The sequence below is a fragment of the Gopherus flavomarginatus genome, chromosome 3 (assembly GCF_025201925.1).
Source record: "Gopherus flavomarginatus isolate rGopFla2 chromosome 3, rGopFla2.mat.asm, whole genome shotgun sequence".
Lineage (NCBI taxonomy): Eukaryota > Metazoa > Chordata > Testudines > Testudinidae > Gopherus > Gopherus flavomarginatus.
Window position 1 is genome coordinate 203,632,319 of NC_066619.1, and position 17,597 is coordinate 203,649,915.

At 40.0% G+C, this 17,597-nt stretch overlaps 1 protein-coding gene across 1 annotated transcript in view; it reads left to right on the plus strand.

The window, feature by feature from the left end:
- The window catches only part of LOC127047382 (uncharacterized), a 106,540-nt gene extending 93,127 nt beyond the window's left edge, over positions 1–13,413 (plus strand). The window contains exons 18-20 of the mRNA XM_050945498.1: positions 1,518–1,641; positions 6,327–6,417; positions 8,535–13,413. Of these exons, the coding sequence (XP_050801455.1) occupies positions 1,518–1,641; positions 6,327–6,417; positions 8,535–8,609 (290 nt within the window). The 3' untranslated portion in view covers positions 8,610–13,413. The remainder of the gene's footprint in view (positions 1–1,517; positions 1,642–6,326; positions 6,418–8,534) is intronic.
- The last annotated feature ends 4,184 nt before the right edge of the window (positions 13,414–17,597 follow it).

Consider the following 17,597-nt stretch of genomic DNA (forward strand, 5'->3'; position numbering starts at 1 on the left):
TCTGTAGTTTATTTTAAATATCCATGAGCCTGTGTTAACTGTTTAGTTAATTGATGTTTATCCAGTATGTGTTTAAATATAAAGTACATATAAAATATTTGTATATTGTATTGCATACAATACCTCTCTCTCACACACACACACACACACACACACACACACACACACACACACACACACACTTTGTTAAAAGAATGTTATTGTTGCGAAGTCAAGAACTCAAAAATTAGGAAATGCCAGAATTAAAGTTGTCTGTGCAACCTTATTTCTATTTTCTTGTGCATATGCTCTTAAATTATTGATTAATTACACGGTCACATACTGTTTTTTCTTCATGTAAATCGTATAACACGTGTGTGTGTGTGTGTGTGTATATATATAAATTTAAAAAATAGTGTTTGGACATTTAAAATCGCTATTTACATGTAAGTAATTGTTTTTTAATTACATTTTGACACCAAGTAATATTGTATGCCTGTGCTGCAAACTCATTATATTGATTAGATGCCTTCTTGCATTTAAAAAAAGTTTCTTCTGTTCCTTACTTCTGCAAGCATGAAATGGCTCTCTTACTTGTTAGAAGATGAGAATGTGTGATGTTCAAAGCTCATTATGAATTAAAGGTGCGTTTGGGATTTGATTTGCTAAAAGGTGTCCCGCTGTGACTGATAAAGTAGATTTATTAATTTATTTGTAAAGAGACCAACATTCTTCTCCCTGTGTGTACAATTGTTTTCTGTACAATAGTGATGGAATTTGATGATTTCTGTTGTATAACTTCACACAGTGGCTTCATAGTATTGCGAAACAAGGAATGAAAGACATAATTCATAGACTTCCTTGAAATACTCAGAGAAAATATTTCTTCAATGAAATTTAAAATAGCAGTCCTTGTTCTACAGAGCTAAAGTAACGTCAAGGTCTGCCAACCCCAAAGTCGGTATAGGCAGCCGAATTAGTATGAGACGCTAACATCCAGCTTGACTGACCCACTGGAGACCCTCAACTTTCCTGTAGAGTTAAACCAGCTTTTTGGGAATCTGCTGTACCTTAAGAACAATGAAGCTATGTCCACCCCGATAACAGATCTCATGCATGGAGAGGGCAAAACCATAGATACATCTTCTACCTCCATGACTGATCCTGTCATGTTCTGAGGGCTAATCATAATGCATTCTCCAAACTTCATGAGTTACTCCTGGGGGAAGAACCACACACCCTTTACCTGCCCTTTGTCCTTTATCCTTCCTGAATTGGCAAGGACTGTTCTCAACCAGAAAAAAGTTGCAATAGCAACACACAGCTTGGCAGCGCTCCTACATGTCATGCACCTACTTAGACCTCCACTCCACTGCAGGGCATTAATCTGTTGTTCTAGCTATTTTTGTGTAGCTGTTGATTAACAGGGACCCATATGCACAGTTTTAAATGACAGGTGATCTCAGTCAGTTTTGAAAAATAAAAATATAACTAGATTAAATTGGTTGTATTCTAACTAACTGTGTCACATGTAACAGGTGTGATAGCACGACATCCCCTCTATTATCCATACCTAAAGAAAACTTTAACTGCTCAGGCTCTGGAGGATTATTTCCAGCATCTTTTAGAGAGAGAACAACCTGAAGAGAAGTTAGTCACAAGGTATGTATCTTTCTGACTTGTCCACTTTAGCACATCCAGGCATTGTGGCAGGAGAGAAATAATTTTCAGTTATTTGAATGTAAAGATGCATAAATTCAGGTTTGCAATCTTTTATTTGTATGCATACATTGTTTGCATGGCATAATTAAATGTACAGCCTGGGCAATTTCCACCTTAAAAAACTCCAGTATAGAGCTGGATAGAGAATGGTAATTCTATTTGTGAATTTGATTTTGTTCCAATTGAAACCAAAACCCAAAAATGTCTGCATTCTCTGCAAAACAGAAATCTGAAACAGTTTTGTGTCAGAAACAGCAAAATAACATTTAGTTTTCAAGGCTTCCCGAGTTGTCCAGAGCCCCAGCAGCCTGCCAGGCCAGGGGTTGGGACCTTGCAAGCCCTGGGTTTGAGACAGTTCACATAGCGGGCTGACCTGGAGCTTGGCAGTCCATCTCATGGACTGCCCTGGAACTGGGGATTCTGAGAGCCCTGGGGACCTGTTAGTGCTGGGACCCGAGACTTCCAGGCTTTCAGCCTACCAAACAAGTTACTGGGGAGCCAGGCAACCAAACTGGCAGGAAACCAGGCAGCCTTTGAAACCTAATGAAAGCTTGCATGGTTTGCATTGGAATGTCTGAATGAAACCTGGAGATTCCAATGAATTTGCGTTTGTTTTTTTTAAAAAGTTGTTGACATTTTTTTCAACCAGCTCTGCTCTGGTATAAATGGTCACACCCTTGCAAAAGACTACATACTTGAATTTGGCATTTAAAGGAAAGAGCACAGATTGGTTCCTTTCCTGGATTAAAAAATAAACTGAACACTTTACATGGCTTTCATCCACAATAGGGCATCCTCTGCCAGAGAGCAGAGTACATTGTGGTGGTGGTTTTCCTGCTTTCTATCAGGCCCCCATGTGTTTGATGGTTGAAGAATTTGTCACAACATCAACCCCTTGCCTCAGAACTGTATTCTAGAATCTAAGCTAAGAAAGTAAAATGTTAACCCTTATGATGGTGAAAAAGCCACATTATCTCATATTGTGGGGCCTCTAACGTGTCAGTCTGCAATAACTGTCTTAGGAATCCATTTCTATATAAGGGGGTTGTTCTGTAGCCATGTGCAAGGACTACAGTCCTCAAAATAATTATATATTTCTATCTAAATTCCACCAAGGGCCTTTCTAGTTCCTGGAGCAGCTCAGGATTGGGGGAGGTTTAAAGTCCACCTTAGTGACACCCCCACTCCCCCTCCTGCCAGGCTATGAGTTCTGTGCTGCTCATTAGAGAGACAGCACAGAATCTCACCTGCTATTTATTAAGTGCTACCAAATGAATTTACTGATAAACATTTTGTGTTAAATTTTAAAATGGTTTAATAACTCAGAGGGAAACAAAAATGAGAAAATGCTACACATTTAACATATCTACTACAAGAATTGCTCATACGTCAAACAACTCACACTGGCATTGTCCCTTCTGCTTAGTTAATGGAAGTTTGCTTGTTTCTTGGTGCTGTTTATGTTCACAGACAGAGGCTAAAGTTTCCCTCTGTTCTGGATAGCAACCGTTTATTTTGATTAATTAGATCATCTCTGGTTTGGGCTTCTCTTAAAGATGTGATAATGGGACTCTGTGAGTAGCGTGAAAAGCTACTGGAGAAAATAATGGATCCTTTTATAGAGTTTTTTTTTAAGATTATAAGGATTATGCTCACATGTTTCAGATCTGAAAGTTTCTTTTTAGACTACAACACATTTATATGAATGTGAAAACTAGAAATAAACCAAGCAGTCTTGCTGTTTAAACAGACAGTGTTAGAAATATGAAAATGCAAATAACTTTTTGAAAATTATAATTTGAAAACCAAAATATTTTTGTACTTTTTTTAAAAAAAAAGTGTTCTAGCCACAGCTCTACTTCATTGCAGATCAGAGGTTAACAGCATTTTGCCTTTCATGGCATTTCTTTAAGGCTAGTAAGATAACTAGGCATACGGCCTGGAAGGAAATTATTTTTGTTAGCTTATACCTGTAATTGCACACATTCTCAAGCTTTCAGGGTTTCAGGTAACATATAACAACAAAGGTATTATTTCTAGCAATATGGGGAATTTGCTTTTTTCCTTATAAAACAAATTTGTCTTGAATTAATTGCACTTTTTGCCTTCTCTATGTGATACGCAACCTCCAAATGGAATAGGCAGACAAATTTGGATATAATTCCTGACCGCAAGGAAGATATAACATTCACACACAGAAACTAGCTCTAACTCTAGAAAAGGATGTCAGTCTCTGGAACCCTGCAAAAAGACAGGTCTGAGCAATGCTGCTGTTGAAAGCAGTGTGAATTTGTTAGCAAGGCACGTAGTACATATAGAATCATAGAACTTAGAGATGTAAAAGATTTGCTAGTACACACACACACACACACACACACACACACACACACACACACACACACACACACACACACACTACATTTTTCAGTGCTTTTTTACACAACACAATGCACATTCATATTCATATTTATTTAAAGAAAGATATTAGAAATACAGCATAAAACTGTATAAATAAACTTTGTTTTCCTCTCTTCAAAAGGAAATAATAAATTCTTTCTCAAACTAATGAAATCCTTCTCTTCTGTCTTAATTAGCTCATTATTTACCCTCTTACACTATTAATCAGATACATTCTGTGAGCCTCTTGTCAGCACTTCAGCTGCACCTAGCTTTTATCACTTTTAATTCTGCATGCTTCTAATTGTACATATATCCATAGTAAAGGAAAATATCAGAAACATACACACAAACTGTTCTATTCAGAATTATGGCTCAATTTAGGAAACAAGATTAAAAATAGTTACAGTTCTGAGGTCTTTACTTTCCCGAATGAGTGAGAGTAACAACATTGCTCTGTGAGCATTTTCTGGTTTCTTTCTCTCTTTGGACCAGGGTTATCTTCTTTCCCTGTGGATATGGGTTCCCATGTTCAAAAAGATAATATGTTTACTAAACGTTACCAGTCATTTTACACAAAATTAAGCAATGAGAAAACTGTACTTATTTACATACTGAGACTCAAAATTCTCTGTAATTTCTAGCCACATATTTAATGCACAATAATCAACCTCCTATATTATTCCACCACACACCTATTACACAAACACCACTTCTCTGAAACCTATCATTTCACCTCCAGCTCACTCTTAACTAGGAAGAGTACTCTCTTTCTCTTGATGTATAAATTCACTAAGCAAAAATACATGCAAAGTATAATGTGGCCAAAGTTAACTGGGAACTCACGGAAAAGTCTTATCTCTAATGAAATACCTAGGCACTGCACTTTAAAGGAAGTAATTAAGGAGGCACCCCGTTGTGTCTAGTTATGGCACAGTGAACAGTGAATTTTCTTTATTTTATTAGTTTCTGTCACAATCTTAATGTTCTTTGACATGTTTTTGTTTTTTGGAGGTTTCTGCTGTTTAAAAGCAGATTTTAAAAAATACTGAGTGAATTGTATAAATATGTAATCTTTTCTTAGGCTTGTTTTAGATTTTACACAATTACAGTATATATCAATGCTAGGTAAATACACTGGGTAACGTAATCTTGTTGATGTAATCCATCATTAAGGACTTTTGTGTTTGAAGCATGTTCACATTTGCACCTCCACAAATGTACCCGTAATATTTCCAGGTGCTTTTGTTTGTGCATCTGAATAGAGTAGCTTCAATTTTATGCACTGATTTGCAGAATAATAGTATGGTTATCTCATAGTATCTCAATAACTGATAGCATATGAAGTCCTGATGGGATGAAAGCCATTCTTAGCCAAAGAAAGATCAAGATTTGATTAATTACGTACACATGCAAATATTGTGCTTTGTATGCACAAACACATGGAGCTGCAGATATTGAAAATACTGCCTTTCATAGAGATTCTGCAATTCTCATGGTAGCTAGAAATTTTGTCATAAAAAATTACTGCAAAGCCCTTGAAGTAAATAAGCCATTAACTTCCCTTCTAAGTGAATATCTCTTATCCTAAGCAAAATTATTTTACCTTATCAAAGTTCACAAATCCAAAGAATTGCAGAAGAATTAATCTACATTTTTAATTCAATAAAATTCCCTGGTTCTGGATGTCTGATTTGCAGAATCATAGTATGGCTATTTCTCAGTAACTGATAACATATGAATTCCTCATTAGCTGAAAGCTATTCTTAGCCAAAGAAATATCAGAGATTTGAGTAATTACTGTACAGATACTTTTCAGTAACAGGACTCTGAAATATTCAAATCTTTCTACTCTGAACACTATAATCCCTCTGTTTGAATTGGCTCCTGCACTAAAATTTTGCAATTTGCCCATCAAACTTAGGCTACAGTTGTTATCTAATTAACAGAAAACAGCCTTAGTTTATTAAGGTTGGAACATGATATAATCAAAATTCTTGTACAGCTTAATAAGAAAAGACCAATGAAGTTCATATCCTACCTTATTACTATTAAGTTGGAATTTTAGTGTTTTTTTCTTCTGATTTGTGTGTTTGAATCAAAATGGGGGCATCATCACAGTCCTTAAAAAATTACTTTGGATCTTCAATTTCTAAATGCTGCCTTTCACTGGAAATTAATCTAAATCTACTGTAAAACAAACATAATTCTAAATCTTACCTTTACAGATATGAATTGCCAGGAATAAACGGATTAAACTTTGTTCTGAAAAATTCCCTTGGTGGTGGCGGTATTGCATCCTTAAGAAGTGACCCACAGGTACGTATGCAGGCATTGATTTTTATTTTAGTTATTTTTTTATAACTATGTATTGCACAAACTCTTTTTAACCAACACTGGGATGGAGTAATAATCTGCTGTTGACTGATAACTACGTTTTAATTTAACAAAAACATAGTCTCTCATTCATTCTTCCAAGTTTGAAAACTAAGCAATGATGCATAGCTCAGTTGGTGGAAATGATTTGGTTTTACATGTGAAACGATGGATTTGCAGGCTTTATGAAAGGTGAAGTTGCCATGCTTTGTGATGTGTCAGCTGTGGTTTTGACATACTAATGAATTTAGCTACTCAGAAAAATGTGGTCACATTTTTGGAGAGCAAGTGTTTACTAGACAACTTGGTTTTTTGAGTGTATTCTAGTATACATAGGACCAGATTCCCAACTGGTGTAACTCCATTGATTTTGATCAGATATGTAATTGGTGTAACTTGACTGACTTCTGTGGAGCCACACCGATTCACACCAACTGAGAATGTGACCAGGGTTTAATTCCGGTTAATCCTGTGTAGGTGTGCAAAGGGAAGATGGAGGCACAGGAAGTCTGTTCGGGTATGTTTCCACTGCATTTAGATGCCAGCAGCTGGCCCATGCTAGCTGATGTGGGCTTGCAGGGCTCAGGCATAAGAGATTGTTTAACTGCAGGGTAGACATTTGGGGTTGGGCAGTAGCCAGAGCTCTGGGACCCTCCCACCTCACAGAGTTCTAGAGCCTGAGCTCCAGTCAGAGTCTGAACATCTAAACCTCAGTTAAACAGCCCCATAGCCTGAGTCCTGCGAGACCAGGTCAGCTGCCCCAGACCAGCCATGGCTTTTTAACTGCAGTGTAGACATCCTGCTAGTCTCCTAACCCCAGCATAATTTGCTATTGCTGTCATGTCCACTGGCACTTTCTCATCACAAGGGGTGTGGCCTATAGGTTATGGGTGTGATAAGAGTCTTGTGCCTTTGTGATCCTGAGTGGGAATGCATATTAAACTATTCTGCAGCTCTTGTAAAAAGTTCTGCTCTTTGCGTTCCTCATCTGCTTCCCCACAATCCTGTGGCCTTCTGCCTGTCTACCCCACCCCAGAAACCTTGCATAGGCTATTTGATAGGTGTGAATAAATAAAGGATGGTTTTTAGCCTGGAAAGTTCCTTTGATATCAAATTCTTGAAAAAGTGCAAAAAAGAAAAAAAAAGGAAAAAAAAGAAAAAAAAAAGGAAGGAGCTCTGGACTCAACATTGACCAAGAGACTAGGATAACATTTTGCCAGGAGTCAATCAAATCAACAGTTTTCACATTGTACTCCACATATACTGTTTTTCTCCAAATACAACTCAGATGGTAGAAATGAGACCAACTTTGTATGTGCATTAGTTTCATGGTATTGGGGATGCATGAAAAAAGCAATTTCAAAACTTACATCCCAAATATTAAGTGACATTAAAGATGAGAAATACCTCCATTAACCATGCACAAAGCCCCAACAGTACACACACGGTGTTGACAGCCCAGTTCTGCCATCCTTACTCATGGTGAGAAATACCTTACTTCACAAGTAGTCTCACTGAAATCATCTGGACTGTTCACAGAATAAAATACAATTCAGCATGAATATGGTGTCAGAATTGAGTCCTAAATTAAAAAAAAAAACTATAAAGCAAAGAGATCTAGCTCACTGAACTCTGGTATGCAGTAATTTAAATAAATAAATAAGTACTGGAAAAGCTTAGCTCTACTTACCAAAGTTTAAATGGTTGCAAATCTTAAGTAAAAGCTAAAAAACTTACTTACGTGAGTAGCAAAGTCAAACAAATAAAAGAAAGAAAACATATGTGGATTTGCAATTCGAGGGTTGAGGAAATTACCTAAAAGCTGGTTGTAACATTATATAATTGGCTATTAGCTTAGCTGCAAAATTCAGATCCAGACTCTGAATACACCAAAGTTCAGGGATGTTATGTAATGTAGAAGTCTGATATCCTGTTTGTTTCAAACAACTTTTTTAATTTAAAATATATTTTTCCAAAGGTGGTATATTTAAATATGTAACTTAATTTTAGATACTTGGTTCATCCAATGCAATCTATTTTCTGTTTTGTTCTCTCTACAGGGCAAGGCATTTGGACAGATGTTACTGGATTTCCAGATAAAAAATGTTCCAGATTTAAAGTCCTTAATAGAATAATGATTTTGGGGTTCATCTGTTTTTAAAACTCTGAATACAAACAAACAAACAAACTTGCTAAACAAAAGCTAGCTTCTTGAGTCAAATTCAAGAAACTGCAAACTAAAGTGGTGGTGACAATTTTCTCTCTCTCGGGCTTAACTGTAAGGCACAGAAAAGTGAATATTTTGAATATTACCAGACAAGTAGCTTTGTCTGAGACTAATAGCATTTCCTGTCTAGTTAGTACATTGGATAAAGAGTTAATTTATTTCCTGTAAAATATAATAAAGCAATAAAATAAAAAATAACAATTTTACTGTGAGATTACCACACTCCCAAAATGAAAACTACCTTTTGATCCAGTCCTCCTCTCCATCCTTCTTTAGAACTCTTAATAATTAAGAGGAATAATATTGTTGAACTCTTAACTGCTCCAGTCCACCACCTTCAGTCTGCATTGTGATCTTGCACAGTATATCCCTTACGTATACAGAACAGTCAGATAACTTGGTGCTCGTCTATTGAAAAGTCACCATTTACCAACAACTGTCAAACTGGTAGCTGAGGTCAGTTTTTCCCTCTAATTAGGGCAGTATATAGCTGCAGTAACTGTGTGGTGAGTAATGGTGAATATTGACTTTGAATGGTGACTACTATACTTCAGGGTATTCTGCAGTCAGTGAGAGAAAGCTGAGTGTTTTCTATCCCCAACTTCTCTCATTGCCTATAACCCTTATTTGAACAGCACTGAAGTAATTACAAAATGGAGCTCTTGTCATGTGGATTATTTTGAAGAAGAAAAAACGCCAGCAGCCAGATTCGATGCCTCACTCTCTCTTGTGTGGTGCTACAAAAGGGATGGAATCTGGTCTTATCACCTCTGTTGGAGATTCCCCTAGTCCACAAGAGTTCCCAGCAGGTGCTGAGTCAGTTTAGCTGTCCCTTGCACCACCCTTCTCCACAACCCTGGGGGCAGAAAAGAGGCATGTCTGATATGCACTGTATTCCGTCTATCCTCAGCTTCCCAAAAGTACACTGACCTATTCTGCATCAGAGCTGGTGCCAAACAGTGAATTAGAGAGTTATATCCAGCTCCCTGAAAAGAAACTCAGCCTAATAGAGATTCAGGCCTGATAATTCTCTGTATCTCCCACCACAGCAGAGAGATATGTATGTTTGGGGGTTTTTAAATCTCTTAGCGGACAATGTTTCAATACTTTTATAGTCAGAAATGTGTATGTTCCTTTATTTTCAGAAGAGTTTATTAACTGTTTAGTGCTGATAAAATTGAGACTTTAATAATAGTGGTTACAACTATGAATGATGTATAGGTGCTTTGTAAGCCTCATCAGAAATCTTTGGCAGTGCCTCTGAGCTCTGATCCATTCTATCACTGTTCTCCATTTGCTAGCCTATCATTAGCAAGGATTGTAACTGAATTTTTCCAGTTTGCATTGTGGTTTTGTCCACTTGAGGACTATGTTGAGAACATCATGTGTGGAATCTTGACCCTATTAAAGTTAATGACAAAACTCACATGGAATTTGATGAGGCCAGAATTTCACCTGTGTTCTTTTCCCTTGTGACCTAAACAGAATGTAAGAAGATAATATACTAATTACTGTGTCAACTACTCATATGTAGTATTATTTGTACATCATTATTAAGTCTGGTTGTAAAGGTAAAAATGGGAAAACCATAGCTTTGTCACAGAAAAATATGGAAAATTCAGACTATTGGGAGGAAGGTTAAAAAAAAAGGGGGAGGGAGTTGCACAATATTTATTTAAATTGTTTACATTTCTTTTCCATTAGAAAAGTGTTAAACAGCTGTCATCAATAGTCTGAAACCATATTAAGACAGGAAAACAGAAAAACCCACCAAATGGTCAAATTTGTTAATAACAATAATTAATGGAAGAAAGTCTTGCTCAGTAGCAGACAGACTAAGATGAAAAAGGACCATGGGCTAGACCCTCAACTGGTATAAATCAGTGCAACTCAGTAAAGTTCAATAGAGTTATGCTTATGTACACCATCTGGGGATCTGGCCCCATGATGTTACTACAATACCCTAAAAGTGACAATTTTGGTCACGGAAATCATGGCTATGCCAAACATATACAGCCTTATCACTGTGCTGTTTAAGTGATTTTTTATTTCTATATGCAACTACTTTGATATTGAAAGTAAACTGGTAAAAAAAAACCCTAGATATTTCAGTAATTTAAATAGTTTATTTTAATATATTTTCCAATTGCAACTTAATTTAGAAAGGTTTTTAATATTGTTTTGGGTTTTTTTTTACATTTTCTGAGTGCATGTTGGTTCAGTTCCCACTTCAGATTGTATCTCACCCAATTCTGAACCAAATTAAACATTCACTGTTGGTTAATATGAAAATTGAACAACTAAACAATGAACACTTTAGACCCACTGGTAGTGGTGGGAGGTGCAGACCATTCACAGCTGTACAACAGGGGCACAGTTTGTTCAAGAATTAAACCATGCAATGTTCATGTTGATGGGGTAGGGAATGGAAAGGGGTTTCTCTGTCTCTGTTGAAGTTCATCTCTCTCCAGACACCACTAAACCCTCCCAAATAGGGATAACTTGGATCTATGGTTGGGTTTTGTTTATTTGCTTTTGCTTTTGCAACACACTAGATTGCACCAAGTGGCATTTATTTTCATAATATTTCCTTGGGGACTGTGTCAAAATCCCTTAGACATAGATGTTATTCCTTGGCCCTAACACCATAGTTCTGCAATAGTTAGGTACAAATTCATGAATTTATACTATCTTGACAATCCAGAACTCACCTGAAAAGCTATATTAAAATTGCATTTATTTCTTCATCTAGAATGAAGACTGAATAATTACAAACAGAATTTGCAAATGACGCCCAGTACTTGGAATAATATTTCCCACTTATTAGAGTAACTCTAAGAGCAGTCTTCTTGTATATTTCAATAGCTTAGTTACTCTGAAGGATGGCATAAACCAGCATAGTTAGGGGTTTACCATCATTCTAAAGCACCAACTAGTATTCAACCAACAAGATCACTAAATTCTCTGTATTCTGAACTGCTCCTCAGCCGTTGAGGGTTTGGAAAGTACAGGTCAGGCCTATTTCTGATTCTAACCCCTATATTAGGACAAAAGTTATTTGTGCAATGGATTATCCAACAGACCATTTCATTGTCACCATGAGAGAGAGAAGGCTTCACTTTTTATTTTAATTTTTAATTACATTTCTTCAATTTGAATCATTATTGAACAGTTTCAAGACATCACATTTTTTCAAACTTGATAGTTGCATGAAGGTATTGATAATTGTGCTTGCTGTCTATGAGAGTGGCATTCTTCGGTTAGACAAACTAGAGCTGTTCAGCTTTGCATTGGGTTCTTATGCAACCATCTGTGACATGAAAAAAGTGTGGGCCCATAAATGGCCAACCTATCCTACCTGAAGCCTTATTTGCACAAGAGTGGTTGCACCAGTTTAACTAAAAGTGTGATGTTAAACCAATTTAATGGAAATCAGTGGAAATTCTTGTGTGCGTGCTCTTGTTCTGAGAGGCTTATTTCATTGTAGCACAACCCAATTTCTGATTTAAACTGATTAAAACAAATGTGTTTGCGCTCTTTTAGTTTAAATATATGTTGTTAAATTGATGCAACTTTCTGATGTAGACAAAGCCTTACTTTTCCAACTCTTTTTCTTCCTGTCTTTTGCTGGCCATGAGGGCAAGGAAAGAGGGATTAATATGAAACTCCATGGAGACTTGGTAGGCACCCTCCTAGTGTCGGGGAGTTCATATATAATAGATTTGAGTCCGTGCCACAAAGGTGGGAATTGTTCACACCTGCTGTAGCCCAGAATCTACAGTGCTCTAGTTCAAACATGAATTAATTCAGGGAAGTTCTGTGGCCTGTGTTATACAGGAGCAGAGACTAGTTGATCACAGTGGTTCCTTGTGTCATCATAATCTATGAACCCATCTCCAAAACACAGTAATTTAAATTAAAAGTTGTAAATTATCACTTGCTTCTGAGCTCTCTATTCTTACTGTTTCTTGTGACAGCTCTAATTCTCAAAATAAAATATATCCTAAAATGCTGCACGGTCCCTAACATTCAAAACAGATGGTACAATTTATCATATTTAAAACCAATATTTTGAGATAGTTTTGCCATTTTTGTGACAATTTAATCTGCCCATTAAACAATGCACAGAATGACTATGTACTGCAATGACCATCCAAAACAGGCTGGGAAAGTAGTGTGTTCTAGAGTTGGACTAGAGGTAAAGTGCCTTTTTAAATTTTAATTATAATTTAATAAATTAAACAAATATTTTTTCTTCACTAAAGTATTTTCTTTCTGGAGAAATGTGTAATTCTAACAGGTTAGTTTCTTACGTTTACGTCTAACAAAAACCATGGGCAACTTCAAGTAATAGATATAAATACACCTTGTTTTGTTTTACTGAAAAACAGACTAGAAAGGGGAAGTGTTGAAGTATGTATTTTATGTCTTGTTTTGCTCTCCTATTGGTTGAAAGGGAGTAGGTCTGCAGGAGCCAGAGTTAGAAAAAGCCTAATATAGGTGTTCAACCAGAGATTTCCATGCAGGACTTGAAAGGTTTTGCTGCTTTTCAGAAATACCTGTAATCCTCTATTCACTAAAAAAGAAAAATGTTATCGGTATACAAATTACTAAGTTTAAATGCATATTTTTGTAATAATAAGTAGTTACATTGCATCTTCTATCCAAAGATCTGAAACTTTATGAGCATTAATAAATGAAATCTCCCAATAGCCTTGGTGAAGCAGTTATCTGATTGTATCTCCATCGCTGCCCTGGGGCAGGTGGCTGGGCTGTGGGCAGTAATCCTACATTTCATTGATTTCTTGTTCATCTGATGCCTTCCAGTGGCTTTCTGGCCCTTGCTATAAGCCATCTGTCAGGAAAGGTGCGGCTCTTTCATGCTTCAGGTGCTTCACTGCTCTGTGGGGGTTACTGAGTGCAGTAATACCAGTCTTCACTTTGTTCCTTTGAAACTCAGGAGCATAAAGGCTTTGAGCCTTCTGTCCTTGCGGGGACCACCCCACTTCTCTTCTTGGGTTTCATCTTGGGTTTCTGTCCTGGATTTGCTTGTAATGGACCCTGACAATTTGGAGATTAAAATGAAATGGCCTTTAACAAGCAAACAAAGGCTATCTCTGACTAAACAGTGAGATGATCCAGTGTGAAAACATTAGTACTAACCATGGAGTTACCGCTCCCTCTGCATTTAACCTAACGCTACTTCTGAGGGGGGTGACCCCTACGGGCCCCGGAGGCCTCCTGTTTTGCTGAGCACCTCAAGCTAATTGGGCAAAAACCTGCAGGAATTCCTGCCAGCGGTGTCCAGATGTTACTCTGATGTGACAGAGGCAGGAGAATGAGCCCTATGGGACGGGGGAAGATGCATCAAGGCATAGGGGGACTGTGGGGTGTAAGTGGGATTCTAGGGAGCCTTATTAAGTATAAATGGAGCCGTTTCTGCGTGTGATCCTGCGTGGGGAAACTCCACGTCTGCTCCAGCCACCGGTAAAATCAGAGGGAAGCGGGAGGATTTGCTGTATTTCCCCCTTCTCTTCAGTCCAGTCCTCCTTTGGTCATGGGGATGCTGCAAATCGGTTGTCTCCCCAAAGCACCTCTAAGGTGCCAAGCGCCCTCCTCTACCCTTGGACCTGAGCCTAACGTTGGGGGCCCTCAGCCCTTTGCAGAATCTGACCCAAGATGTCTCGTCTTCAGGTGCACTGGCATTGGGAGAGCGTCTTCAGCCGCTAGGGAATGGTGCAGGAGGGTAAGGGTGTGTAGTGTGAAATGCAGTAAGTGGGGGAAGCTGAACCCGAAGGAGAGCTAGGAGGAGGCCCTGCGGGTGCACAGGGGCCGCTGGCCTGGGCTAAAATTTGGCTCTTGCTCTAATCTCCGAATAAGGATTTAAGAAGCGCTGGGGCCAGTCCTGCAATGTGCTCAGCATCTTCTCTGACTTCAGTGGGAGACACGGGTCTAGCGCCTCAGGACTGGATCGATCATCTCTTTTCTGTGCAGAATCAAAGGCGAGCGTCAGGGATCTCTGGGACAAGGGCTGTTCGCATCTTCTCGGCAGTGATTCTCTTGGGATAAAATGCTGGCAGGGTTCACGTTGCTTGTCTGGAAAGGAGAAGAAACCTGAGGGGATGGCAGTAGCGGACAAGTGAGCAAAAAAAGGGGCCATGTTCGTCAGTTGTGATTGTGCGTAGCAATCTGAATAAGAAAAGGGCCCCTCTCTGTTTGAATCGTCACTGTACCCTAGCAAGGGAGCCTCCCTCGCCGCCTGCTCTAGGGACGTCGATTCATTTAGGTGTAATCTGGTGATGCTGACGGGCGTGTTTTATATGGTTCATTTTCTGTAACGTTCTTCATTCCCATTTCCCTCCTTATTTTCACCAAACCTGGGGATCCTTTATGCGGACTAAACAATTTATTCTTTTCTGAAAATGCACTCAGAAACGTGACTATTGGTTCAGCTTTACCAGCTGCGGCTGGCGATCGAACGGAGGGAAGCATAGGTTTGAAACATAAACCTTTAAAAAACACACACAGCATAACTTCGCATCCTTGAAATCGCTGCTTCTGCCGTTTGGCTGGCTGAAAGTTTGTCTGCAGTTCATCCGAGAAATTCCCACAGCCTTCGTCTCAGTGCAGTTGCACCTAGAAATAGATCAATCCCTTAAAACCACTTCGATTAAAGTTGGCTTTTGCAGCAATGTTGTTTAGGGGGCTGACCCAGCCACGAACCAAACAAACAAGCAAACACCCCCACACACAATTAAATAACGTGAACATCGGCTCGAGGTATTTTCTCTTGTGTACTGGGCAGGCTTTGGAGCTGATCCGGGACGTGGCTAAACCTGCATTATATAATAACTTGGTTGGGATTCCAAAAGAAACTCCCTAAAGCCTGATTCCCTCCGTCCCCCACCAGTCAGAGGCGCTGGGGCAAGGGCCAGCAGTGAACAGCTACGCAGGAGGCAGGGATTTCGCCGCCCCAAGCACGGCGGCACGCCGCTGGGGGCGCTCGCCGGTCCCGCGGCTCTGGTGCAGCTGCCGCAGGCGTGTTTGCGGGAGGTCCACCTGAGCCGCGGGATCAGCGGACCCTCCGCAGGGACGCCTGCGGCAGATCCACCGGAGCCGCTTGCCGCCCTCCCAGCAACGGGCAGAGCGCCCCCCGCGGCGTGCCACCCCAAGCACGCGCTTGGCGCGCTGTGGCCTGGAGCCGGCCCTGGCAGGAGGTTACTGCTGGCTTGTCACTCGGTTTGCAGATTAGAGAGGTGAAAGTACTTTGCGTTTAGCCGGAAGCTGCTGAGTTCTGAGCAAGATCGAACCAGCGGTTCAAAAGTAGGGACTGGCCCTTTAAAATAATAATAATAATTTCATGAAATCCACTTTTCGGTTCCAGGCTCATAGTTGTGAAAAAAGACCCCTTTGCTGAAATGTAGCCTCCTCCAAGGAGTGAAAAGGGGAGTAGCAGGCTTTACTGTAGGCACCACACTGCGTGCTCTGCAGAAGATTCTCCTTTCTGCTGCACCCGGCTCTGAGGTATCATTTACCAAATCACAGAAAAATAGTGATCGTCCAGGGCAAAAGCCCTGGGGAGGGGAAAGGAAAGGCCAATAACCGGCCTAATCCTCAAATGATCCTCTAGCTTGCTCTCTCCTACACGTCCTCCAATATGCCCGCTCTAAGGCGGGGTCCTACAGAATGGTTTCTTTTCGGTTTCAAACACTTGTCCTTTTGGTAGAGACTTTTGTGCTAAGTGATTAGAAAAACGCTCCCAGAACGTTTGGGTTTCAGATCCATTCCGGAATGCCCGGTCTATGCTATTCCCACCCACCCACACTGATACAATGACTGAAAAGGTAAAATATTGATTTGCTCGAAGCCGGTCCTGCTTTGCCCACAGAAATGTGTGGAGCCTTTATACATACACAGTTCCTGCCCGCTTCTCAGCAAGTGGCCAAGACACGCTAAATCAGTTTGTTTGCAGATGTTCAGGCAAACAAAACTTCAGGAAATTAGGTCATAAAATTCTCCCAGCCCCACAGTCTTCCTTAGAAGGGGGGGCAGTGTGAAAAACTGCCCTTGCCCCTCCTCCTTTCTCTTCCCTCCCGCTTTCTTGCCTATGTGTAATTGGATGGACGGAGTTTCTTTCTCCAGACGGAACTAAAAGGTTGAATCGGGAGTGTTTGTGACAATGGCCCCGGGTCTGGGGGACAGGAGGACTGCAGGGGCTGGGGGAAAGGCTGTGGGAGCTTGGCCGCCCTCTCTTCCTGTCTCTAAGGGCCTGTCATTTTCCAGGTAAGATGAATGTCCTCCCATCAATCATCCCGCGCAGCCCCCAGGGAGAACCGGGAATTTGCTGGGCTACTGAAACTTATTAGCCTCAGACTAGGCGGCTTTGTTGCCCTGACAGAGCTGCTCTTTTATGGGCTTTGTTCCCGGGATTTATACATTTACATAATGGATTAGCGGGTAACAAGCCGCAGAAGCATGGCTCGCCACGTTTCCTCCGCGCTCTCAGCCGACGGATGTTAGGACAAGTTCACTCGTAAATACCAGTTCCACTCCCCTCCTCGCTTCGCTACCTGCTGTGTTCCCAGAAAAGCGGGCACTTATCGATCGATGGACGTGCAAATGGTTTTGTAAAGGAATCAAGTGCACGATCACTTGTCATTGCCACCACACTTTCCTCTCCTCGTGCACTGCGCGGTGTAATAAACATTTAGTGTGCCAGCCTAATCCTTTGAACTTTGAGGAACTCAGTGCGAAAGGAAAGAGCTTTGTTTAGGAGGAGGAAACAAATTGGCACTGTCGTTCGTCACGAAGTCTGACAAACGGGGAACTGTAATTTGTAATTTACTGTGGTTCTATCCCGGCCAGTTAATCCTTTAGCGAATACATCGATCAGGGG